The sequence below is a fragment of the Aulostomus chinensis genome, chromosome 15 (assembly GCF_037954235.1).
Source record: "Aulostomus chinensis isolate RoL2024-O1b breed Wild chromosome 15, RoL_Achi_v1.0, whole genome shotgun sequence".
NCBI lineage: Eukaryota > Metazoa > Chordata > Actinopteri > Syngnathiformes > Aulostomidae > Aulostomus > Aulostomus chinensis.
In genome coordinates, this window is record NC_141334.1 from 11321403 (window position 1) to 11349019 (window position 27617).

A 27617-nucleotide genomic window follows, 5' to 3' on the forward strand; every position below is an offset into this window, starting at 1 on the left:
GGACAACACCTAAACATGCAGTCACTACAAGACCATGCGTCCCAGACACTAAATCAGACACTCATGGAGAGGAAAAAGTAGAGGTAGAGCTCTATCTATTGGAGCTGTTGGGTACTGCAATGATGGCTAACGTGCGGGGTAACTCATGACAAGTGTCAAAGAATTAAGGGCAGAAGAGTCATGGCAAAGATGAACAGATCTGAAGGTAGAAATGACAGTTTAGTGTCTGATTCACTGTGGTTGTCATGACAACGGGTGTAACTTAGATTCCTGATGCTTGAAATGATGCAAACAATTTAAACTTATTGACAGACATTCACCATAACGTTTCAGTAAATCTTCTTGATGATGGAAAGATGTAACTGTTAGGAATTTAAAGAAAAAATGTTTTCAAGCATGCTGAGCTAAAAAGAACTGGACATCATTCATTAAAGGTTCTTGAACCAAAATGTATTCTTAGACAGTCTTTGAGAACTTTTACTTTTTTATTCTGTTGAATTAAAAACAGATAAAGGATATGTGTTCTCGACTCACCGCATTACCTAAACCTGGCGCATTATGAACTATTATCATCTAACTGAAATCCCCATGTTTTAAGCTAAAAATGCGAGCGTAATTTAGATTCAGAAATAGATGTTTTGAAAAGTATAAATTGATTTAAGAAATTGCCATGATTTTCATGATAATTCAATTTCAATCTGAATTTGAAAAAATAGACTTTAATGTGTGCATATGAAAGGGCTATAGTCAAAAGTATGACTACATTTCACGATTCTGTAATGAGTTTTCGGTGGGAATGAGCGTGTGTCCGCCACCTACTGGACACACGCTATAACAACAATATCGAATCCCGTCATGCTTTGCTGTGCCCGCCGACCCGAGTGCTACCGATGCTAGGCTAGCTGCCGTTAGCAACGGGGAGCGGACATGTTGTACCGACCCTTCCTTGAATAAACATCGTTTAAATACGGGAATTGGGTGTTTAGGGGAGGGCTTGGAGCGTTGGGCAATCATGGACGCCGTCAACGCGTTTAACCACGAGGTAAGCTGGCTTCCTGACTCGGTGAAAGGCTAAAACTCACCCCTGTGTGGCGGTGCTGATCATGGAGCTGGGTTGTATTGAAGTTAGCCGAGCAGCAACAGACCAAACCTATGGGCCTGCCTGTGGTCGGCGAACTAGCTGGACATGCAACCTGGCTAGCCACTTTCGGGATAAGCAGCATAACCGTTATATTGTTGGAAGCTAACTCAGCGCCAGCCACTAAACACAGGGTCTGACGTTAGCCTTGCTCAAAGTTGTCTACCGCTGGTGGAAGCGGGGATGTTATTAAGTTACCACACTGCAAACGTGCTAACTACATGTTCACTAGTGTTACATTGATATGGACTGCCCGTGTTTGGCTTGCTTGCTGTCTTGACCATGCAACTGCCTGGTCATGCCATCCATTGGTGTGTGTGGTCTTCCTTGTTTGTGCCCTGGCGATGGCCTCCTAAGTCTAGGAACAGTTTCCTTGGCTAGGCCCCTACTGACTATCACTGGCGAGACAGAGGGAATACAAACATGGATCATATCGCATACAATCATGGTTATTGTCGTATATTTCACCAGATTAATGTGCTAGCAGCGGATGCCTATTGATTATGTTATTGTAGTTTTAGTCAAACCCGATTGTGCTTCAGGGATACTTATTAAAATGGCATATGTGATGTTTAATTGAGTTGGACATTTGATCGTTTTGTTTTTATCAGGAGCTGAGTAATTCACACACTGTATATGTATTCCATGCCGCATATCAGTCAAGGGTCGGGGGGCAGGAGCCCATCCCAGCTGACATTGGGCGAGAGGCGGGGTTCACCTACGGGTCGCAAGGCCATCAGGAGCCATTAGGGGTTCAGTATCTTTCTCAAAGTTACTTTGACATGGTCACCAAGAGAATGAGGATCGAACCAGTGACCCTTCAGTTGCCATGGTTTTACATATTTGTATTTTTATATATATATATATATATATATATATATATATATATATATATATATATATATATATATATACACACACACACACATATAGATATGTAAAACCATTACACTCCATACATTCCATTACACATTGGGATCCTCTAGTGCACACACCCCTCAACATTATTGAGGCTGTACTCTGTCCTACTCTAATAGGATTTATGCCGATCTGTGCTGACCTCTTGGTTTATTGGGTTATGAAACTGTGACACCTAGACCTGCCATCTTGGGGTGTGGTGGTATCAACATTTTATTGCAGGGGGAAACTTGAAGTGCTGAAATATTTCTTATTTTGTGTAAAAGATAACAGTTTGCCTAAATGTATATTCCAGCTTTTACATTCATGCACATATCAGATACTGTATTACTGTATTCCTTATTTCTTACCACTATACAATTCCACCATTCATGTATACAATACATCCACATATACACTATAATCTGTAGTGACAGAGGATGAAGTCTAAAATGTCCAGCTTAAGGTTTTATTCATGGGTTTGTGGTTAAATACCTGAAATAAGGTTGGTGGCAAACACAAGAATACATTAGTTAATATGGTGGTTGGTAATAAGTGACTAAGCGAGACTACTGAAATCATCATGCTGAAAACAATAGAAGCAGCTTGTTTGTGGTAAAATTTAGAGTCCTGCTGTTAATTCACAGCATATCGTTTGTCTTGTATTTCTTATGATTGTGTTTAGGGGATTCGTTTTTGAAGATAAGTTTGCACAAAAAATTGTGTTCGTCTAAAAAAAAATACCGTTGTTTACCACATCCGTTATTTTTGGCAACAGTCGCTTTGGCTCTTAGTCGCGGAACCCCACAGTGATGCTAACTACTGTGCTGGCCTGTAAAAATACATCATTCCTGCAGTGCTTTATATTGCTAGCTCCGGTTGACTTGTGTCAAATATGAATCAATTCTTGGCTGCTCTTAAACAGCGGCTGATGGAAGTGCAGTCCAACTTTCTTTGTGGGTTTTGGTTACTGCATGGACGGTGAAAAAGAATTAATTTCCTCTATTATCATCGAGAGATAACTGAGGTTAATGAGAATTAGCAGGGTCCCATTCAGGGCTACTTAATTATGTGGTATCAGATCACCAAATACATGCTGATAGCCATCCTGCATTTTTAGCCATTATCAGTGGCATTTCGAACACTGCTATCAGAATCAAAACAACTCCAGCAGTGTAGGCAGCAATCCCGCGAATTAACCACCAGTAATCAAAATAATGAATGGACTTGCAACCTTTAAGATATTTGTTGCCATTAAAAATTCACTTCTTAAGACCATTGTCATTAAATATCCATGTGACTTTGGAGTTAAGATGTTCTAATCGTAACGGTGGAAAAAAAAATTTTGCTTGTAAATACAGGCTTTATCTTGATTGTTCTGCTTCTGTAGCCTTGGCTGGCTTTTCCGTCTCTGTTGTGTCCCTGTGGTTGTGTTTATTTGTCCTGCCTCGTGTGTGGATATCTCAGTCCTCTGTTCTTTGCTCTGTCTCTAGTTATTCTCATTGATGGACTCCAAGCCTCCAATATCTCGGGCTAAGATGATCTCCATCACCAAATCAGCCATCAAAGCTATGAAAGTAAGAATGTGTTTGGCATTCCTATGCCTGAATTGTGTATAGCTATTTTCCATACATCTAGAAATGTGTCCTTTATTTATGGTTAGATGATAAAATGGTCACCTTGCTCTTCTTTTTTCAGCTCTATAAGCATGTGGTCCAGATTGTTGAAAAATTTATCAAAAAGGTGAGACAAACTTGTCAGAATTCAACGATCATCTAGTTTCACCAAAGCTCCATTCAACTCATCTCTCTTTGAACCTTCTGCTGTTTCCAGTGTAAACCAGAGTACAAGGTCGCGGGCCTGTATGTGGTGGATTCCATAGTCAGGCAGTCCAGACATCAGTTTGGAGCAGATAAGGATGTGTTTGGACCAAGGTTCACCAAAAACATTACAGGAACCTTTGAGAACCTCTGCCTTTGCCCCATAGAGGACAGGGTAAGAACCGAAGAAGATGGTGATGCTGTCTGCTCCCACTGCACACACCCATGAGTAATCTGCTTTGAAAAGATGGTTGCTTCAGGCTTGAGTTAGAATAATGCACAGGTGTTTTAGTCATGCTACAGATTTGGATTGTGAGATTTGTCCATTTTAACAACAAATGTTCCCACCAATGTTCTTTTTCTTTCCATGCTTATTTTCTTTGTAGAGTAAGATAGTGCGAGTTTTGAACCTATGGCAGAAGAACGGCGTGTTCAAGATCGAGGTTATTCAGCCCCTCCTGGACATGGCGGCTGGTTCTAGTAGTGCAGCTGCGCCCTACACAGGCACAGACGAGCCAGGTAATAAGGTTTTTGGTACACAGGATCTGTGCTGGTTACTCCAAAGCCATTATATTGTTTTTAATACAGTTCTGTAGACCTCACTTTACAAACGAAGCTGTCTTGAGTTTCTGCAAACATCTCAGCATGCTCACCTGTACTCACGTTGAAGCCATGTCCCCCCCCCCCAGGTTCTTCCCCATCTCCAGCCAAAGAACCCGTTACCGCAGTAACGGTAAACTCCACCGTGACACCTGCTGCTCAGCTACAAAACGCTGATGCCTTCGCCGCTGTGGCACAGCTCTTCCAGTCCTCACAGGGTCAGCAGGTGTGTGTTGCGCAGGCTAGCTTTACGGTTGGCCTCAGTCCTTGTTGTCACTCGTTCTTACAGTCCATGTCTGTGGTGTGTTCAGCTCCAGCAGATGCTCCAAAACTACCATCAGCAGCCCCTGAAGCCTGACCCCACCCCTCAGCCTGCAGCTAATACCATTCAACCACACGACCAAAATGCCACGACTGGCATGGGCGTGACCCCCCAGCATCCTCCCATGCCCACTCAGCCTAAGACGGCCTTTGACAAGGTTACTGTGAGTGTCTTCATTATATGTCAAAAGATTCACTCTTAAGAATATGTTGGCCGCACTGTTTATCGCTGTCGACGCTGCTAATTGTTAAAAGGTCCTGAACAGGGTATTTTATCTCTTCATTACCTCTCCTTTAGAAATTGCTGGACCGGTTCGACTATGACGATGAACCAGAAGGTGGCGAAGAAACCAAGAAGGATGAACTGTCGTCCCAGCCCCCTTTGTAAGGCCTTGACTTATTAAGTTGTCTGGTGTACATTGGATAGCAAGAAGTTAGAGGCTTTGAATAATGTTTAGAGAGTAAATACAGTTAATGTGTTCATGGATTATTTTCACGCTTACAGTATGCAACAGCCTCCAGCCTTCCCACAGCACTTGGAGCACTTTAAACCACCGATGATGAACATGTCCCAAGACGTCCCGCAACAGGTAAGAAGAGCACACAGTCTTGAAAGTAAATGAGCCCATGTTGTTTGATTTTTTCTATTTTAGTGTGAACTCAAGAACCGATTTAGAATAGTGCGAACGGATCAATCGCTGCTGCCTCTGGAACCTCGATTGCAGCGAGCTGTCATGTTTTTTTCTCTGTTTTTTTTGTGGGACGAAGGTGTTAAATGGGCTGTTCACACCTGTCTACCACACCCGTGTGAGAAAAAAAAAAGTGTTTTTGTTGTTGAAGATGTCTTGCAGGGTTGAATTTTTTTCCCACCATAACGGAACATTCTAGTGAATACTAAGATTTGATTCCGCGTTTGTATTCTATGATGGTCATCAACTTTTGGGTTCCCTGCAAATTCTGTAAACCATACAGTGCACACTTCTCAGGTGTACAATACGTTATATGTAATATGTTTTACGCAGAAATATTTGATATCTGAAAAAGACCTGTTGTACACAGACTATTTATTCTAGTTGTCCTTGTCAGGTCTCTCTCCCCCCTAATGGGCAGCTCCAGGCCTATGGGTTGCCACCAGGACAAGGTTTTCCAGGTGTGATGCCTCCAATGGGGCATGCCCTGCCAGGTCAGCCCCTCCCTGGTTCCACTGGGCCTCCAGCCTTCCTGGGGGGATACCCTCCCCATAACGCAGCCCAGCAACAACAGGTGAACTTAACAACTGTACAAAGAACTCACAAAATCAGAGCATCTCAATTTTTTCTTTTTCCTTGTTATGGTTACATTAACTTTTATAAGTAAATTTTCACGTTTGACTCTTGCACGTTTGAGCTTATTGCTTAGTATGGCAGTGGTTAGGATTTATGCTGAGTGATGGGCGTGCTGCATTCACATCCATAGTCTTGCTGTCCCAGTCAGAGAGTTTAATGTGAAATTATACGACCACCAATCCACTGTTGTATTCAAGGACGTAATACTGTCAGTGTTTTGCTTTGTGGTATGGTAACATGTCTTTTCTGTACTTTGTTAGGATTTGTCAATGGATATGGACCGATCAGCTATGAGGGATGGCAGACATCATCAGAGATCACACTCCGGCTCCAGGTAACTTGAAATCGGATGCTTTTAGATTAACCAGGTCTTTACAAAGAAACTGGTCCTTTTTCAGTCCAGCGGTAATGTATGATGAATAGATTATGATAAATGATATTTCTTTTTCTGTTTTTCTCCAGGTCTCCAAAACGGAGGAGATCACGATCTAATTCCCGTACGCGGCGTTCTAGGCACAGGCGATCCCGCTCGCACTCTAGAGACCGCCGCCACCATTCTCCACGCTCGCGCTCACAAGAGCGCAGGGAACGTGAGAAAGAGAGGGAACGGCGGCAAAGAGGCCTTCCACCACTCAAGAATGAAACATTAAGCAGTAAGTCCTTGTATATTTATGAACTGATATATACATATTTAATATATTTGTCCTCCCTGTTATTCTGAACTGTTGCTTTCTTAGATTCAAGTGTCTTTTTCCCCCTCAGTTTGCAGCACCACTCTGTGGGTCGGCCAGCTGGACAAGAGGACGCAGCAGCAGGATGTTGCATGTTTATTGGAGGAGTTTGGACAGATAGAGTCCATTAATGTAAGTTGACCAGCAGGATGGAAGATTCATTGATCCACTCAGTGTTGCATCAAGGACACATTTGTATTTATTATTTACAGATGAAATAAACAGATTTTTAATATTCTTTTGGCCACCTTATGAGATGGTAAGTTTATTGTGTATTTTATGTCTTTAATGGAAATCATTCATTAACATTCATTCATTTGGGTTCATATTATTTAAGTGTCATTAAAAAACTCATCGCTTAAAAATAAAGACTTTTTTTTCCTAGTGATGTTTATGAACAGGTCATTGTGCTATCATGTTTGTGAGCAGAGACTCAGCTAGTCCGGCTTTCTGGGAGAGCGCTGTGGGTATAAGCCATTGGGCAACTATTTCAGGTGCCATTCTCATCGTCTTCCAGTCTTTGCCTTTGTGAAAGTCCTCCTGTGTTATGTGAAACCACAGCAAACTTCAAGCTAGTAGAGACCTACATGTGGAAATGAGCATGGATGGTAAAATGAAGCAGGTCTGCCAGCATGAATATGTAAACAGTTGTCCTGAAGAATGGTTGCCTGGGCATCATCGCTGCATTCAACCTGTGATGGTTGTGACTGGCTTATGGGAGTATAACCAAGTCTGAGCTTTTTCCCACTACAGCAGAATGATGCCGTTTTCTCCAGGACAGAAGAAACATCTTAAAATTGGCTAATTAAATGAAAGTGACACTTTATTTTTTTTTCATCCATGTGTTGTCAGATGATCCCTCCTCGTGGGTGTGCTTATATTGTCATGATACACAGGCAGGACGCCTTCAGGGCTCTGCAGAAGCTCAGCCGAGGATCTTATAAAGTTAACCAGAAAGCCATCAAGGTGAGCGGGCAACGAAGAGTAGAGCACTGTGAAACACACAAAAATTGGGTGTTTTAAATACAAAGAAGAAATGCAAATGAATGGAGAATTTGTTTTGGTTCCAGATCGCATGGGCTTTGAACAAGGGAATAAAATCTGAGTTTAAACAGTACTGGGACGTGGAGCTGGGTGTCACCTACATACCCTGGTCCAAGCTCAGGGAGGACCAGCTTGAGGAACTGAAAGAAGGAGGCACACTGGATATGGACACGTTATCACCAGGTAAACCCATTCTAACAATCAAGCAGCACAGCCTTACACCAAGTCAGTTTGTCACTTAGAAAAAAAAGAAAAAAGCATTTGCTTGTGTAGAATTACTGATGTTACTGTGTGTTTGTATTTGCTTTTTGAAAGTTTAACCCGTAACTGTCCTTTCCAGAGTGGAGTGGAGTCAGGAAGACCCTTGAGAACCCAGAGGAACACACCCACAATGGAGGCTCGGAACCACAGCAGCCTGAAGAGGCCCAATCGCTACCTGCAGCTGCTCCTCCTGCACAGGTAACCAATAGCAACAAGATGTCACCATGAAGTTTGAATGAGAGCTGTCGTCATCCATGACTTTTATCAAAGTTAATGTTCATCTGGTAATCTAGTTGAACGAGATAAATTGTAGGTATAAGGATGTAGGTGTCAGTGTTGTCAATAATAAACCCTTCTAAATGTTCTCAGGTTCCTTCTATGCAGCAGCCAATGGTTGGTGTGGGTTCTCTCCAGCCTCCTGTATTTCCTGGTCCCATAGGCATGCCTCCGCCTTCCTTTCCCCCAGGTGTCCCCCCACCTCCTTTCATCAGACCTGGCTTCAACCCCATGCAGATGCCTCCAGGTAGCACCACATACAGTGCAGTTGCCATCAAAGCCACTTTAGCTCTGCTCAGACACAGGCGGACAACTGAAGTGCTCTCATACACTTCTGGCCATATTGTGATTTTGATTAATTGTGCAGCCCCCCTGCAGATAGATATAATAGTTTAGCTTGGTCTTCTATAACCAAGTCCTATGGTTTGTCTGCTTTGCTTATGAACAGTTGCAGTCTGCAACAATAAAGAGAGTTTCAGGAAGTGAAAAACTCAAAAGAGTTGCATTCAACTTTGTTTAACCCAAACCTCTCCTCTGAAGGTTTCCCTCCCCCAGGTGCCATTCCACCTCTCGGTCCCCCACCCCCTTCCAAAGGTCCAGTTGAAGACATGCCACTGGGTCCTGCAGGTCTGGCCAATAGGAAAAGTGATGAGGCCCCAGAGGGTCCCACATTCTTCAATAACCAGATGGGCCCCCTGGGTCAGTCTCTCTCTCTGCATCACCACCTACACAAGTTAAATAACCAGTTTGGATTTGTCGTTTTTAAAGTAACATTAATGTTTATTTTTTTCCACCAGGTAACCAGGTAGGTGTACCTCTGGGTGGTCCACCAGGTGGTCCCCTTGGCGTTCCTCCAGGTGGTCCCCTTGGCGTTCCTCCAGGTGGTCCTACAGGTGGTCCCCCAGGAAATATCCAAGCCCCTACTGGAGGTCTGCTTGGGGCTCGACCGGGAATAATCCCACTCCAGCGTCCTCCGGTTCCCCCACCACCACACATGCCACGTTTCCCTTTGCCCCAAGGGCCACGATCTCCACACCCCAATATGCCCACTGTGGCCCCACAAATGATGCCCAGGGGGCCTCATCCTCAAATGATGCACCACGACCCCCCTCCACCTAAAGCAGGCTTTGGGATCCCTCCATCCCACAATATGAGGGCTCCTTTCCCTCCACACGGGCATGGCCCTCCTCCTCAAGGTCCCCTCCCTCCTTTTATCAGACCAGGGGGTCCTCGTGGACTTGATGGGCCAGAGGAAATGGATATCAGACCATTCAGAGGTGACAGGCCTGGATATAGGGACCGAGAGCCAGAGAGGGACAGAGACTGGGACCGAGAGAGGAATAGAGAGAGGGATCGAGGTTTCGGAGGAGGAAGGCGCCCGTTTAGTGATGGAGGGAGAGGAGGTGGTGACCGAATGGATGGGAGGGACAGACTCGGAGGGTGGCAAGAAGATGGAGGTGATCACCGGGGAGGTGGGTGGGACAGGGACAGAGATCGGGACAGAGACAGACGGGACTGGAGGGAGAGGCGGAGCAGCCTGGATAGAGACCGTGAACGAGGGAGGGGTGATGATGGGGACAGGGAGCGAGGGAGAGGGGAAGGAGGAGAAAGGGGAAGGGGGGACAGAGGGAGCAGAGAGCGAGGCAGAGGATCTGACGGAAAAGAAGGTGACAGGCCAAGGCGGTCGGAACGGCGAGAGAGGACCACACGGTGGGACAGGGATGATCGATTGGCCGAACTTGAAAATATGGACAGATTTCGGACCTCTGACAGGACCGAGCAACCTCGTGTTACTCCTGCAGTTTCCGCGGAACCCATTAAAGAACCGACTACAGAAACGTCCCAAAAGAAAGCTGAACCTGAACCTCCAGAAACAACTACTATTGTGGCAAAGCTGCCGCCCTCTGAGCCCTCACCCTCGACCCAAAGTGACCCCACTGAAACAAAACCGGATGCAGCATCATAGACGGATTCTGTTTTTCAGAGACTGATAGAAGATAGAAAACTGTTTTTTTATTTCTTTTTTTGTTGCTATTATAGTCTGTTTTAACCCCAGATTAACTGTCAGTTTGTCAGGTGGTTTCAGGGCTGTTTGTGGAAAACAAATATTTCCCACGCATAAAATTTCAAATACATGAAAATCCATTTGGAAAAATGCCAGTAGTTAAAAATTGGTTTTCAACTTTACTTTTTCTCCTTCCTTTAGGCTGTGAGACTGAATGGAGTGCTTGCATGTTAATTTAGTTCTGTCCATCTACCGTTAATTTGAGAGTAGCCCTTTTCTTTTTACTTTGTAGGTTAAAGGAGTCAAATGATATCTTGGACAAGATTTATTTTTACTTCATGGCCTCTCGTGTAATAACAGGCACTCCCCAACAAGATAATAATCTTCTAATGTGATGTTTTAAACTTTGCCAAACTTTGTCAAACATACATTTTTCAACAACAGAGGTTAACACCAGAGACTCGAGGGTGTAGACAGGGGAGAAAGGGATGTTTTGTATGTTTAAATTTGGAAACACATCTCTGAAATTTGTGAATTGGGCTTGCTATTGACAATATTAATGTAGTTTTAACTCCTTCATCTGATTTGCACTTTCATTTTCTTTGAAAAGTCTACACTCATTCAGTGTTTATTTTTTGTTTTGTTTTTTTTTAATTTTTTTTTACAAGATCTCACAAATCAGAATCAATGATGATTGGACGTTGCATTTAACCGTTTGATAGGAATCACTCCCAATTTCTGGTCAAAAAAGTACCCACTCCTAGTCATATTTTTTTAATTACATTTTACTTATTTGGCTCATCAAAATCTTTTAATTCTTTATGTATTGTTTATTTTGATGGAAAAATTACACCAACAGTCCACTCTGAAAATGAACGACTCACATTTCTATGGTGGAAACATCCGATTTGTTAACAGACTGAAAGATCAGAATCATTTCAGATGAGACATTTTGATATAACAAGCAAAAAAGAGTAAGGAATGAAATAAAAAAAGTACTAGAAATGTCATGTATGTGTATCTCACTTGAAGAAATTTTGGGCACAAACGTACATTTGCATTACTAACATCTCCGTTTGAAAGGTTGAGAGGAAATTTCATTCCTTCCTTTTTATTTTATCCATTTGCTTACAAAATGTAATTTAATGTATATCACAGTCAAAAATGTGCATAAATCCAGGTGCTAACTGGCAGTTGGAGGACCCCTTTGAATTATCTGGCAGATTAGGTCATCTTAATTTTGATAGTGGTCTTTTATGTGGAAAGCACAGACTCTTGGATTAGAGATTATTTGTGTTTTGTTTTTTTGTTGTTGTTGTCATTCAAGGTGATATTGTTTAGGGTCGGCCACAGACACAAACTTAAACCGCGTAGCCTCTTTTCTCGTCTTTGACAAACTGAACTTTCAAACTGTCCATTTCCCTGAGGCTGTACTGTACCTGATTTTAGTCTCACTTAAGCCCAGAGTCTGCAAGCCCCATGTTTGTTTTTTGAATAACTTGAACAGCAAAAGTAAAGTGAAATGAAGAGTATTGCTTTGGACACACTGCTGTAAATATGCTTATGTCACTGATGACTCCAAGGTGTAATAGTAATTTGTTTATAATCTGTTATTCATAAAATTGACTTGGAAGGAACGACAAAAAAGGCCCTTTGCTTTAATGTTTTTAACTCCTACTGGTTTGAAAGTTGACAGGTGTATCTATGATTTGTTAAGAATACAAAAGACATGGACGTAAAAATCTTCAATATTTCAGCCATAGGAAATTGTTTTTAATAAACTATTTTTGTACCAAATAATTGTATTTGTGTTAATGCGTTTAGTCCCACTGGCCATATACATCTAACATAGTTCTTGAATTATTACTGGTGAGTGTACTTGCTGTTGGGGTGCAGAGTGAAACAGGTAAGACATTTGATGTAGTTCAAGCATTGACCCCATGTTCACCTCTCAGTGCCCATCGGTATACTTGAAGCATGTGGACACCTTTTGCCAGCTTGCTTTAGTTACTTTATATGCAACAAAGATCATTATTTATCCATCATAGCAATTACAGAATTTTTTTCCTCTTATTATATCTTCAGAAGCAATATTGCCAAGGATGTGTATGACTGATAGATTAAAATGACTACAATATTTTGAATAAAATGGTGGTTCTAACGTCTTAAAAGTATCTAGAAAATACAGGCTTCTTATTTTTACGTAGCTTGTTTTACTTAGAATGTTATACATAAAACATAATAGGGTCTTCGCTTTAAGTACCTTCAGGCTCAGGCCCTAATAAAACATGCAATCAATAGGTAAAGAATAATTCGCAAAATGAACGACGGAGATATTTTTGATTGATTCATAAATGTGACGGTTGAGGCCGTCGTTACCTGCCTAATAAGCTGTCACAGCGTTGACCAATCATTATTCGTGTCGTTTATTACATTTGGCTCTGATTGGCTGTCTATATAATAGGCCCGCCCTTCCAGGGTTAAACTAGGGTTGGTTGTGTGTGGCTAGCAAAAAAAGCACGTCAGAAATTTAGCGGCGTTGTGGTGTGTGAAAACTACTGCGAAGATGGTGAAAGCCGTGTGTGTGTTGAAGGGAGCCGGAGACACCAGTGGGACTGTGTATTTTGAGCAGCAGGTAAAACGAACCGTGTTACTTTCAGGTGACGGAAAGGCTAATTTTCCACCTTTGTTGAGTAAATATGGGAGATTTTACATTTTCAGAAAGCTGCAGAGCTCATGCTAAGCTAGCTAAGTTCTCCCTTTAGCGTGGAGGCGTTCAATAAATCGTGTTTCAGGAGAAACCATTATTGCCAGCTTGAAAAATATGCATGTCAAATCTCTGAAAGCGAGTAATACTCATTAAATTTCTTAGCTTGTGTAACAGCTTGCACATTATTTCAATGCAAATCGGCGTCACCTTTCACGTCGCGAAACTAAGTTCAAACGCGGATATGATTTGCTTTGTGGGGAACTCATTAACACCTATCGAGTACGCGGTTCTACGTGACGAAACACTTCAAATTAGCTTGTCATTATTGATCATGACCTTCGTCCGCGTGCAATTTGATAACGATCAACAGTTACGCCGCTCACGCGCTCGTTGCATAAGTTCAACGTCTGCTATGTTTTTCTTATTCTTTTTAAAACAATGTTCTCTCCTTTAACAATACATCACGGAGCGTTTCTGACTGCGGCTTTTTTGTTGTACCAGTGACACTGTGTTTCAAAACAATATGCGACAATTGGAACGATATACGTTTGCATTTAAAGACAACCAGCATCTTATCAAAATTGCACGTTTTGCTGAGTCACTGCCCGACCTGGTTGATGTCAAAGTAACGCAAACGTCTGGCACAGTGGGTAAAGAGGGTGAGACTCAGCAGCAACGTCTCTCAAAATCCGTTGGGGTTGTTTTTTGTTAGGAATGGAAAGAGAAAACAGGATACACTAATCAGCCAAAGCATTGAAACCTGACTCAGTTTTCTTGTTGAAAATAAACTAACAGTCCTGTAATAAAACCTCCTTTTCATGAGGAATGAGGGTTTTGTTTTGTTTTTTTAAATAAAATCTGTTTGACTTATTCTAATTGACATTTTTAAGGCTGTATTTTGTGGTGGTGTTGAGCCACACTGGGCTTTGCTGATAGGTGCATGTAATTAATGGTTCATCACTTTTCCATGAATTAAAGTGAAACGGTATTAGTAAGCAAGTATAAGTCAACAGCACCACAAATTTCAATTTACAAAATTTGAATAATAAAGCTGTCTCTCAAACACACCCAGTAAAAACTGGACATTATCTAATTCGACAGGGGATTTATTGCTGTGCTGTTGTAAAATAGTCAATATAAAACTCGTCCGGGGTTTTACAGCTTTAATCTCAACTTGTGTGTTCTCAACCATCCACGGTGGTGGAAAGCTGTTCAGAATTTTCCAAAATTAAAAAAAAAAAAAAAAAAACTCAAAATACTTGCTGGTGTGGTTAAAAAGTAAATCAATTCCACTAGTCAGTTTCATCCGATAAAACGTAGTACGTTAATACCTTAAATGGTGTAAATGTTGACCCACATTTCCCAGAAATACTCCAGACACATGTATTTACACGGTGGGTGAACAAAGCCAATACCATGGTTGATCTGGATGTGATAGTCACAAGGCTGTCCATATGATGTTGGCTCTTTCTTGACCTTATCATTTGTCACACCATTATTCTTAGCCAAACAGTAAATGTAGATTTGCCTGATCTTTTTAAAGAACTGATCTTTTGACTGTGATATTAAACAACATAGGAGTCTCACAATCCTGACATTTAAATAATATTTTCCAACAATTAGACAACAGAATTGTGTAGTTATTCTGCATAATCATAGTCAGGTGACAGTATCCAGTGTCTATGTTAATGAAAGGTCTATTATGTATTTTACGCCTTAATAATGCAAATAAGACTATCCTCTTTGTGTTTGGCAGCTTTGAGCCTTACTTGCCACCTGTTTTTGACAGCTGTGTTGTGTCCTTGTTGCTGCTAAATTATGCTCTACTGATTCGCTAGGGCGACTCGGCTCCTGTGACGTTGACAGGCGAGATCAAAGGTCTCACTCCCGGTGAGCATGGCTTCCATGTCCATGCTTTTGGAGACAATACAAATGGTGAGCATTTTATACATTTTTAAAACTTTGCAAATGTCACTGTTTGTTGTTTGTTTGTTTTTGGCTTGCCAACAATCAGACTGAATATGTGTACAAACAGTAAAGATGTGTCTGTTTCCCAGGATGCATCAGTGCAGGCCCTCACTTCAACCCTGAGAACAAGAACCATGCTGGTCCTGCTGACAAAGAACGGCAAGTCTACTGTTTAGTACATTGAGACATTCAGCCAATTTACACCTGACAATTCGTGTTAAGGTTTTAGAAAAAGCTTAAATGTCAAAATATATCTGAATCCTTGCACTAAAAATTCAGCAGCAGGTTCATTTATCATTCCCATGACAACGTAAGGCACTAGAAAGGGAGAAAGTGTTGTCATATATCTGTGTGGAGCAGGAAGCATCATCCGTTGTAAGGGGAATTCTCTGAATAGTCTGCATCGTTCCAGACTGCAACCATTTTGGAGATGATTAACCTAAATTTTATGACTAGGCTGACTAGCAGTATGTCCCCCATTTGTTTGTTAATATCACATGATGTGCCAGGAATCAATTCCATTCTCCTGGGTGGGAGGAATTTGGACAGCAGCTTCACTCTGCTGCTGCAGCTGGTCCTCAGAATGACATCGCTAATGTGCAGAAGACCTGTTTTTTTGTTTTTTTGTTTTTAAACAACAACAACAAAAGAACAAACTTATGTCATATAACTGGATTATCATTAATTTATTTGTACTGTCGGACAATTTGATCTGTGAGCGTTGCATTTTGATTCAAGACATAAAGGTTATGATGCAGTGGGGCCTTAATTAATTAATTAGTAGCACCTGTGTTAGTCTATATGGCCTTTGTGAAAGAAGTCTAAACATTTTTTTTAAATTCCAAGTGAATGATGTAAGATTTCTGACATTATCAGGTTGCTTTATCACTTATGCTCATGCAGAAGTGTGGTGCTATTATGAGGTTCGTGTTTCAAAAACATAGAATTTCTAAGCATAAATTATTAAAATGTTCAGACACTGACTTGAAGAAACCAGATGGTTGCATGTGTAATTTTTCACATTCATGCACATGCAGTAGAATGTGCTCTGCAGAGGCTAGCTCTCCTATAGCATTTCTTCAGCCTTCAAGTACTCACAGTTGGGTGTCTTGAACTCACCAGGAGGATTTTTTTTTTTTTGTCCCTCTCCCTGCATGACTTCCTGGTGCTGAATGCCTAACGTATATTAGCTTGAAGCTAATGAAAACCAATTTATTAACAGAAAAACTGTCAAACATCTGTTTACAAACTTTACAAGCCTGAAATAAACCACATTTGAACATGGCCAGCCGCCATGCTGATCACGCTCCTTGATGCTCTTTTCAGTTCCTTTTTTTTTGTTTTGCTCAGATTTTTAGTGGAGTACTGTGTGCATGCAGCTGGATGATGGAGATGTGGATTATACTGGGATTAGCATTTATAGAAGTCCTACGGTGGGGGGGGGGGGGGGTGCTTCAAGTTTGAGACAAATGGCACTGCGGTCTAATGCTTTCAGGGAGCAGTACTGCTATCTGAGAGGAGTGATTGTAGTTGGTATCAACTGTGAGTTGTTCAGCTAGAGAAGGGGACAACGCAAGCCATTTATTTGACCTTTTTTATATATAAAAAAAAAAAAACAGGCATGTTGGAGACCTGGGAAATGTGACAGCAGGAGCAGATAACATTGCCAAAATAAGCATCAAAGACAGCGTGGTCTCCCTCAGTGGTCCGTACTCCATCATTGGCCGAACCATGGTGGTGAGTCAAAGTGTCTGAAATGTTGCAGTATATTTTCTGAGAGGATTTGAGCATCTGGGATGTAAGGTTTTAACTTTGCATCTTGTGCTGCATTTTAGATCCATGAGAAGGCTGATGACCTGGGAAGAGGAGGCAACGAGGAGAGTTTAAAGACGGGCAACGCTGGTGCACGTCTGGCCTGTGGAGTCATTGGCATCACCCAGTAAACCAGAACCTGCAGCACCAGAAGCAAATTGTCCCAGAGCACTTAGTTGACCAAGATAGCTACTTGATGTCACAGTTCGTTAGGTTTTTATTGCAACGTCAAGAGTGCAGATTAGCCTAGCTTAAGCCTGTCCAATCTTCATAACACATGTTTGTATGTCTGGTCAGTCAAACTGTTGTTAACGCACAAGTAAAAAGCTCATGTGTAAAACCAAAAGTTGAATAAAGACCATCTCAATGCTGTCTGTTTTTGTCTTGAGGTTTATGGTAGCAAGAGTGTGGGTCAGTGTTTTTAATAGCAGCACTAGAAAGCTGCAAGCAGCCGTACGAAGCCTCTCGCTGCTCAGTAGAGCAAGAAAGTCTAGAAACCTGAGGGAAGTTTGGATGTTAACCAAAGGAGCAGAATCTCTCAGCACTGGAATACTCAACATTACCCACATAAGGTTTACATGTACTTATGATATGATAGTAAACTATCAAATGCTTCATTTTACCTTAGTAGCCCTTTGAATGAAAACTTTGGCTCCCAGAGACACCACTGGTATCATTTGAAGAATCTCAATATGAACATGGCATTTAACAAATAAGCTGGTTCCTGCATTTAAAGAAAAAAAAATATTGCTCTGTTTGGAATGCATTTAGATTTTTTTTTTTTTTTAGTTCTCCAAGTGCATTTCCCCAAAAGTACTGAGTTGAAGTTCACTTGGAGGAAAAACTGTAGGGCCAATGTCATCAGTTCTCACAGCTCAAATTCTACAGGAATAAAATTGAAACTCAAGAGTACAACAGAATTTTTCCCTCATTCATAAACAATAATACCTCTTTATTTTGTGTGTAAATTTCTTTTATTCATCAGTAATTCAGAGCAGGGTGAAATGAAACGCTGTATAAACAGAGCAGGGCTGAACCAGATGAGTTCTGGAGGCTCACCCCCCCCCCCCCCCATAATGGTTTAACCCTTAAAGAGGTGTCTCGACCCTTACATTGGGAAACTCATGTGCTTAACATGCACAATGAGAACGTCGAGCAACGGTCGACCAGCAAGAAGTATTTTTTCAAAACAATCAAAGAATATGTTGATATTTGGCCCCAGACGTCTCACAATTATACAGGACGCGGAATTTTTTGTCACACCACTTCTGGACGTGGAAGCTAGCCAGGCCCTGGAACTGCCTCCCGCGGTAAGCTGTTAAACAACTTATTACTTGTAATACTCCTGTTGGACGCCGTGTCACTTCTTTATCCGGACAATTTGTAGTGTTTTGTAAAGAGCTAAGAAGTTTTGGTAACTGTTTATGTCCAGGGTATGCGCCTTCACAGCCAAATTGGCCCGCGAAACCAACACCTTTCCCGTCCCTTAATTTAAGCCCACCCCTCGACCTAGCTGTTGAGAAAACTTGGTTCCTAGAGATGTGGTTCCCATCCTCCGGTCCCTGATGTTAACTCCGTCGTCCACTGGAGGGCGATGTCACTCTTCTTAGTTTCGATTCAACACATTAGTTTTTCAACCATGAATGGATCTGTTTGTCCTGTCTGTCAAATTTTAAATGTTATTTATTACTGACGTCTAAAATCACAGTCTACAAATTAATCATTGATTATACATAATGAGTCCTTTTACGTACCTTATTTGAAGCCACACACAAATAAAAAATATTACATTATATTTACTGAACATCTTAGACAGGCTGTGAGAGCCAAACTACTAAAATATAAATAACAGTTTATGATTAGAAATTTAAGGGTGAAATTGGATTCTTGCTTTCTCTTCCTCCATGATATTAAACTGTACAGCTGTGCTCCTCTCTGGCTAGCACACACACACACACACACACACACACATACACACTCGGGCACACTGGTATAGCCATACATGTTCCTGCCATGCAGAGGCACATGGTTTTTGAAATTGCACGCTCTAAAAGCTTTTTCCTTTTCATGGGAATTGCGGTGGTTCCCCTGTGAAGTGACTTGGCACTCTCATCTTGTCTCAGTGAAGTGAGAAATTGGAGGGCCTTCAGTGGAGTTAATACCTCAGGGAGCAATCCAAAGGCATGCTGTAAAGAGTGCGTCCCTTAAATTCTTACAGGAAGTGTGTGTCGCTCTGAAGTTGTGGAAATTTGATGGTTCCTTTCTGCTCAGTTGTAGATCGTCTGCTGCTGATAAATTTCAGCTTTGATGCCCGTCAGGTTGCAAAAATGGTGACAGCACTAAGTAAAAAGGATCTCTGGTTACAGTTTTCATGACAGTCATGTGACAAAACTTTTTCCTTAAAGTGATGGTGTGTAGAATTTTGAGGTATCTTTTTTTTAATCCGAAATGGAATACAATACTGAAAATCACCTTAAATTAAAAATTTGTTGCGTTTTTGTTATCTTAGAATATCTTCATATCTACTTAGTGAGTGGATGCTAGTTTATGGAGTTCACCATGTTGCATCTCCAGTAGTCCAGAACACACAAACTCCTGCTGTCGTCTAACCTGTACCAGTGGTAATCTAATTGAGTTGTGCCCTCTCTAAACAAACCAGCTGATATACAGTATTCTGCCAGGTTTTCTCTGTGTGGTTCTCAGTATGCTGGGTCCTGAATGCAGTTGCGTTGCTTACGCCATTTACACTGCGGAGTCGGCTGACCGGTCGTCCTGCTGACGACAGCAGTGGACATTATTGAGGGATTTTTGAGGACAGTAGAGAGATAAGAGCTGGACCGAGACAACAGAGATCTAAACTGATCCCTGTACCTAACTCCATTCAGAAAACCAGCGTTTTAAAAGGTTTTTTTTTTTTGCTTTTTGTTTTGCTGGCTGACATGAAAAAGCATTAATTCATGGATAGTAGTAATCCTCATCCTAGTGCATTAATTTAGGCATCAGTTTAATTCATTTATAGCAATTAAATCACAGCCAAATTTACATAGAGGGGACAGTCATTGAGGCTGGAATAGAGAGTCATGAAAGTCAGGGCCGGTGATTCAGTGGCTTTTGTTTGACGTTGTATCTTTGTTGTCCATGAATATGACAGGACTAAAATGGCTAGTTCAGCCATGGTTAATAAAAGAAAGAAAGACTATACCTAGAGTATCTTGCTGGAGCTTTCTACTCTTATCTTATGCAGGGAAGAAGAACACAGGCTGATTATTTGCTGTTTGTGTTAGCACATGAGTATCTGCAGCGATGTTTCAAACCTGGAACTTGTCAGAAGCCCAAAAAAATTGTATCAAAGAGAAGAAATAGCTGTATTAGAGTAGATGGAAGCAGCAAGCGGTGTGAAAAGACAGACTGACTATAAAAGCTGGTATAAATAGCCTTGGCGTGGAGGTGATGAATTATAGAGTCTACTAATGTTGCTGACAGTGAGCGAGAGAAGCCGTGACATCACGAGAGTCCAACCAAGAATCAAGTGTGGTATAAAAGCAAGAAATGAAACAGAGAGTAAAAGAAGGGAACTATCCAGCCAGTTTTTGCCTCTCATGAGTGGAATTGGCGCCGCTGCACTTTAGCACAGCCATAACTGTGAGGAAATGGTCGCTTATATTATACTGCTGTTTACAAATTATAAATCATAATGGTTATTACCCTCGCCAGGATGTTATTGGAGGTGTTTTTTTGATCACTCAATGGATGGATTTTGATTAAATTCAGTAGGATGATTGAAGTCAAGGCGGAGAAGAATTGAGTCGCCATCTTGTTTAAAAAAATGGAGCCTTGATGCTTTCAAGAAATCTTAAACCAGCCATGTGATTGAAATTCGTAAGTATATGAAGGCAGTATACGCCTGATGACAAAGGAGCACATCTGTGATGAGAAGTCATGCTGTACATTTGCAGCTGCAGTGTTTTGTGCAGTTCAGTTTGTGCTTTTTTTTTTTTTGCAGCTGCATCTCCAACAGCACAGCAGCTGCACCCCCAGCATGCTTTTGAAGCCATTGGTAGGATGTTCCACAAAGGGAGTCTTGATTCCCCAATTATGGTCCAGCTTCAGCCCTCTGCTGAGTCTCCTCTTTTTTCCCTCCCACTGTAGGAAGCATTGAAGTTTAGATGCTGGGAACTAAATGAAATGAACTTGTTTTTTTTGGTGTTTTTTTTGGGGGCATGTATGTTTATATAATTTCAATGCAAAGAACCTGTTTTAAAATGACCCGTGTGTCCTTGTCAGTTGTGTCCATACTCAGTGGGATCTCTAGTGGGTCTGCTGGCTGTTGGTGTGCATTTCTGGCTTATGAACTCGACTTCAATATTTCTATTGTCACTCGCTATCGTTGTGCTCATTATAGTTTTTCTTAAGTCTATATAAACAAGTAGTAGGAAGCTAATGCTGGACTGTTGATTATCACAGAATCATTCTGTGGTGATTCCCACCTCTTCCACTAACAGACGCGCATACTTTTGTCAGGCTTGGCGTGTTACTGTCACACAGGCTGTCAATGACACACTTTCAGATGACGCGCAAGTAGTATTATTCCATTAATTACCATCACTTCAGGGGTTTTTATGACACTACTGCTTCCCATAAGTACTAGTGAACCACTTTTACAAGGTTCAGTTGTTTCTGTTGCTGACTGGTCATAATGAATGGATGTATGCACGTCATTTAAAAAGAAAAAAAGGGGGGGGGGCGTGAAATGTCATGGCATTAGCTGTTATCCAACACCCACAGTCACACTTGGAGGAGGTGAGGCTGCCCCTCTCGCTGAGAGATAACTCAGAGGCGTCTTTATTCAACCAAGTTACATAAGTGGGAGAAAGTGCACTTCACTGGCTTGTATGTGCCTTTGTGAGAAGGTGTACCTCTCATTCACAGACTTTTGTGTGTGTGTGTGTGTGTGTGTGTGTGTGTTTTTCCCCTGAATGTTTTGTTCTGTGAAACACTGCTGACAAGAACCTGTGTGATCACGTTTTTGTTATGAGAGGTTCCCTTTCATTCCTACCATTCCCTGAACACTCTGGACTTGAACAGCTGAACACTCGTGTTTCCATTTACCTTCAGTCTGAATGTAATTTATCTGACGCGGACCTTGATATCAATTAATGGGATGCATGATTTCCCTCTTGTTACTCTGGTGATGGACAGTGTACTTTTCCATGCACATTTTATGACAGGAAGCTACTCCCGCCTGATTGAGACTATTGAGCTAATTGTGCTCTCTCACCTCTGACCTTCCTCTCCTCCCCTCATGGGTCAAAGTCCACCTTCCTCAACCAATATTGCAGAGATATTTTAGAGACTAGGAGCCATAGGTCAGGGGTGAGATGTCATAAATGGTGCCTGTCCTATGAGACATGGTTTGTTGGTAGACGGACTAATTACAAGGCCCCTGTGACCTAACCTCTGACCCCTGAGTCGTGTGATTGTGAAAGTGGGAGCCCCAGAACTTCTCCTCTCTGCTATTCATTTCCATTGTTTCCAATTAATTGATTAGACTTCAGCGGCATTCCACTGTTCCACAATCAGCTGAAAATATTTTGACATTATGTAATATGGCGTCATTTCCATCTGCTCAAAAGATGTTACCTGCATGCTTACATGTCCATGCTGTTTCTGGCTCTCCTGATCTATTTAGTGGACAATCCCCTCCTGTCTTTGCCTGATCGCTGTGATCCACCAATAATCCAAAGCAGAAGACAGTCGTCCTTTCCCGGAAGAGAGACGTTGTGCCACTGCTAGAGGATGTTACTCTCCTGGTGGCCACAGGAGAGGGAAGAGTGGGCAAACCTAGTGTTCAGGCCTCAGCAGAACATTAGATGAGGAACATAATAGAGATGACTCCAGAGGGACTTACAGGATTATTTAACACTTTACAGCTTCATCTTATTCATTGTCAAATAGCAGTCTTGGGGTTTGACCATCGAACTTGATGACCTGCTAAACCTACATGATTATAACTCTCCCCTTCTACCTGAGAAGCTGCGTATTATTCTCTCTGGTATGAGCAGCGGCACGATATGAGAACCCGCTCAGTGCAGGAGGACGAGGAGGCAGAGATGATTGGAAATCCGGCAACAGAGCACCTTGCCAGTCGCTGACCTTGTGTGACATTCCAGAGATCCTTGTGTGTCTCACTCCTGAGGGGTCAGAGCAGGAATATCACATGTGCTGATCACAATCAAGTGACAACATTTGGGACCAAATCTTAATATCATGAAATAATGAGCAATTTGTTTTAGTTAAATTGAAAAATAAGATACACATTCATATACCCAAAATAGGATGAATACAAATTACAGCTTGTTGCTAGTGCAACTAAAGTTTAGTTTCATCTTCTATTAATCTGCCGATTAACCAATGAATCCTGGAGTCTGTAACATTTGAAAATCAATAAACGTTACTCACAATATCCCAAAGCTTGATTTGGTCAAAGTGCCTCTTTTGTCTGTCCAACTCTCCAAAACTCTAAAATATGCAGCTGTAAAACAAATCACTTTACATAAAAGATGTTAAAGCTTAATAGCATGACATGTTATTAACATGTTATATCCTGTAGGTTTATCATTTATACAAGATTTTTCACCGAAATGTCGAGGTCATACCCTTCACTCTGCCTCGACCTCTTCGTGCCCAAGAGTCAGCTAATTTCAATTTTTCCCCGCAGGCAGACTTTAGGTTCAGTTATGTAAATTAATTCCACGATCACTTGTTTTCAAAGCAAATATTTAGTCAGCAGTTACAAGAGGAGGAAGTAATGAACAAGATAAAGAAAGGAAACCAGTTTGTTTTATGTTGTTTGCTTGAAATGAAGGGCGAGCAGCAAAGGGTGTGTCACGCTCACCAGATACTGTCGGGGGAGGGGTCATCATTAAACCGTGGACAGAATAGATCGATCTCTATCTCTACAACGAAGTGATATCTACTCAGGCTAAACACACAGCAGATATTTGCACACACTTTTATCTGCAAGGTGACCTTTTTCTAAAGGCATCACGCCGAGCTTTCCTGATTATTTTCTTCCTTGAGAGCTGATTGCTTGTGTGTGTGTATGTTTGCCAGTTTTCCATTTAAGACTCTCATATGTGTGTGTGAGATGTGATGTTCAGGTGTGAAGTGTTCTGCGGTTCCCAGCAGACTGAAGGCAGCCACACACTCCTCTCTTGTTTGGGACAGAGGGGGAGGGAAAAGAGGTCATTGATGCCTCTCTTTATCTTCCAGAGAATAGATATTCAACATTTTCCATGGCCGGACGATTACTTCTCTCACACAATATCCTCTTGCTCACCCATTTTAACTTTTTTCTTTCTTTCTTTTCTTCTTTCGTTCTTCTTTCAGTCCAGTACAGATAATGCAGAGAATCTGAGCTCTGACCCCCACGCTCTTTGAGATGAAGGCGGAAATTACAGTGCTAATATGCGCATATTTTACATTCGTTTGAATTACCCAGTCCAAAATTATACACTTCGCCCCACGTTTTGCTTAATTATTCATCCACTTGTGGAAAGCATTTGGAAAGTGAAGTCAGTTCAGGATTTCTATTCGTAGCAAGAATACTGGGGCTGCAAATGATGTTTATTTTCCTTTAATCTGCTGATTATTTTCTCATTGAACTGTTTTATCCATGAAATCTACAACGTTGGTGACAAAAATTCAGTGTCTCCAAACGCTAGTTAGCAGATCATCCCAATTAAACCAAATTACTCAAATGAGAAACTGACTTTTCAATATCAAACGGCTGTTTGCATCACTTCTTTCTGACTCCAGGATGTTGAAACAGCCAACTGCTTGAATGCAATACTAATTGCACCCAGTAACCAAATACAAACAGCAAAATTATTCAGAAAGCTCCGTTTACAAACTAAGCATATTGTCTTTAATCCACATCTTCTTTATACAGATGTATACTCTGTAATCCAGGAACACTTTAATTTGAGCTAAAACCAACAAAGTGCAATGCTTCTGATTCCACATTCCTATATATGTTTCAGTACAGGCAGCTTTAAATGTGATCACTATGAAACATGGTTGAGCTCTTGTTTAACAACTGCTGGGATATTTAAACTAGTTCTTGGGGAAAGCCTTACTAAAACTAGCATCAAGGACTTGCCATTTTTGCCCTGTGACAACTGAATGACTTATTTGCAAGGCTCACAAGATAAAAGGTTGCGGTAATGCACCTTGAGTTTGGTCAAGTCCCTCTACCAATAGATGAAGTGTAGAACCACAGGCTTTGAATTCATTCGGTTTAAAGAGACCCAACAATTCCCCATTTGCTAGGACTTCAGCGACAGACCCTAAAAAACTGTCTTTTAAGTCTTTTAACGTGCAGAAATGTGGAGCAGAGCCTTAAATGCTAGTTACCACCGGCTGGTCATATTCATATGCAGTGGGGCTGCATCAGGCTGTACCATGATATTTAGCTCGCATGCTCACATGAAACAAAAAAAATGGGCAAAGACTCTCAGGTAACAACTGTGACATCCACTCTAGATTTACACAGAAAATGGTTGATTGCCATTTCTAAGTCTCAAAGGTTAAAATGCTGACTTGAATACATGATGGTTACTTAATTTATATCTCCTTAATCCATTCTTTTTTTCCCAAGGGAAATCAAAAAAGTCAATTATATCAGATATAAAGAGCTAGTTTATACGATTAGATGAAGACTGACTTGAGGATAAAATTTGGGTAAAGGTCAAGCATAAACCTGTAGAGGGAGTTAAAGTAACTAATGCTTTCACGTGGTATTAACTCAGTCTTTGGAGCCCGTTTACCAGGATCAATAGCTGCTCTTTGACTGTGACCACAAAACCAGCTTCGGGCATCAATTGGCTTGAAATCTTTGGATTCAGTGGAAAGCATCAATAAAAGAAGAGGTCATTGTGAGGGCAGTTTGTCATTCTTTCAGGAAGCTACCTGAATGCACCCATTGAGTACCATTATCTAAGGAGGACCTGACTGTGGAAGAGCTATCCTATGCTTCACCTCGCCTCCCTAATGCTGCTGTAGCATGACTTTATGTTCTGTATACCTGTGTGTGTGTGTGTGTGTGTTTCTAACCAATGGCACATGAAGACACTGTGGCTTTCTACATTTTAGATGTATCGCGCATGTTCACAGAGATTTAATCTCATCAGTGACTCACTGTAAGACATTATAACATATTAGGGATGTTATTTAGCTTGTTTCTAACCACATCATCCACTGCAGTACAGATACCAGAAGGGGTTTGAGTCAGGAGAACCATAATCTGATGTTTTCTACAGCCAATCACATAGACCAGATCAGACTGAAAAATAGAATTACTTTACAGCGTTGTACCATGTAAGGGCGCATTTCCACTGGCTCACTTCGGCTCGGGTTGGGTAAGATTCTGCTGTTGTCCTGATAGCAAGAACAAAGCTTTGGTTTATGTCCATTCCTTTTGAGTTTTAGAAGAGAAAATGAAGTAATCTAAGAAACTTGATGGTAAACTTCCATTTTAGATGCATATTACTCTGTCAGCACATGATGAAAGTCCCTACACAATGTGAGTCATGAACGCGCAATAAGATACGCCGTCTCGGACAGCAAGCTATGGCTACGCTATTTTGACATTCCACATCTCAGTCCCTGCGTGATGTGAGGCGGCTGTAACTCGCTCTATTCAAAACCGTTTTTGTAAAGAAATTTTATTTGTTAGAAATGTCATTAAAGGCCTCTGTCAGTACCAGTGTGGATGTATTTGCCACCTTGATGGCATCGGCTACACCACTGGGACAAACCTCAGAGTCTCACCAACTCAGTGGCAACTGTGATTCATGAAAACACACAAAATATAGAACTTTTGAACTTTTGGATTATCTTTCCAGGATGTTGCCCATATGATTAACATGTTTCACTCCTCAGTGTAGCACATTTACGTCAGGGGTCCATAGCTCCATATAATACACTAGAAATCCTTTAATTTCCTTTGGAGCTTCACTAATCTCCAGTGTGCTTGTGAAGCTACTGCTCAGTTTATTTTTTTTCATGACAGTATTTAAACTTTAGCTGTGGGTTGAGATGGGCTGTGGAGAACATGCTAGCAAAAACAAGCTAACCTGCTATGGGTAAGCTAAATAATATGCTTGTGTGGTCCGGATATTCCACATGTCTAGTTGTGGAGGGGGGGGACTGAAGACTGAAGAAATCAGCTTGAACTTGATTCTGGATCAGTTAGGACAATTAACGATGTTAAATATTTCTTGTCCTGCTTAACTTTATTTTCAAAATTTTAAGATAATATCAACCTGTCCCTTTGTGGGGTTTCAGCAAACAGAAATTCTTCACCCTCTGAACTTTGAAGCACCATGACTAAGCAACACTAAATCCCATCATTCTCTGCCCTCTGTTGGCTTCCTCTTCCTGTCAGTCTGTGCTGCTGATTTATTAGCGCTTGCAGCCAGCACAGCATAAACCCACCAAAAGTACTGATTAGTCAGCAGGGTCACAGCAGCCAAAATGTTCCTACAAACCTGGAAGAATGGCAAGATGCATCTTGCTGCCTTTTCATAGTGGTGCAGGTTGGTTTGAGGCTCTGCTAAGAAAGCTTCAGAGTGCATCGAGGGTGCAGCGTGGTGTCCTCACCCGACACCCTTGATGCACAATATCTTCTACTCCTGCAGCCTGAAGGA

The 27617-nt window shown here is 41.5% G+C and overlaps 3 protein-coding genes across 3 annotated transcripts in view; all 3 read left to right on the forward strand.

Annotated features, from left to right (window-relative positions):
- Positions 1–858: 858 nt before the first annotated feature.
- scaf4a (SR-related CTD-associated factor 4a) lies at positions 859–12209 on the forward strand. The gene is made up of 19 exons (XM_086226947.1): positions 859–1042; positions 3529–3612; positions 3734–3778; positions 3869–4030; positions 4242–4374; positions 4545–4681; positions 4767–4940; positions 5075–5160; positions 5282–5366; positions 5863–6039; positions 6362–6435; positions 6564–6754; positions 6864–6964; positions 7685–7798; positions 7903–8059; positions 8217–8335; positions 8507–8660; positions 8954–9112; positions 9211–12209. The coding sequence occupies exons 1-19, from the start codon at positions 1013–1015 to the stop codon at positions 10377–10379; spliced, it is 3351 nt and encodes a 1116-aa protein (XP_086083073.1). The 5' UTR covers positions 859–1012; the 3' UTR covers positions 10380–12209.
- Positions 12210–12893: 684 nt separating this feature from the next.
- sod1 (superoxide dismutase 1, soluble) lies at positions 12894–17280 on the forward strand. Its single transcript, XM_086179049.1, has 5 exons — positions 12894–13053; positions 14967–15063; positions 15186–15255; positions 16716–16833; positions 16932–17280. Exons 1-5 carry the CDS (start codon positions 12985–12987, stop codon positions 17037–17039), a joined length of 462 nt encoding a protein of 153 aa, XP_086035175.1. The 5' UTR covers positions 12894–12984; the 3' UTR covers positions 17040–17280.
- A 749-nt stretch (positions 17281–18029) lies between these two features.
- The window catches only part of tiam1a (TIAM Rac1 associated GEF 1a), a 74723-nt gene continuing 65135 nt past the window's right edge, over positions 18030–27617 (forward strand). Inside the window, exon 1 of the mRNA XM_086179042.1 lies at positions 18030–18218. The gene's annotated coding sequence lies outside the window, so the exon portion shown is untranslated. The remainder of the gene's footprint in view (positions 18219–27617) is intronic.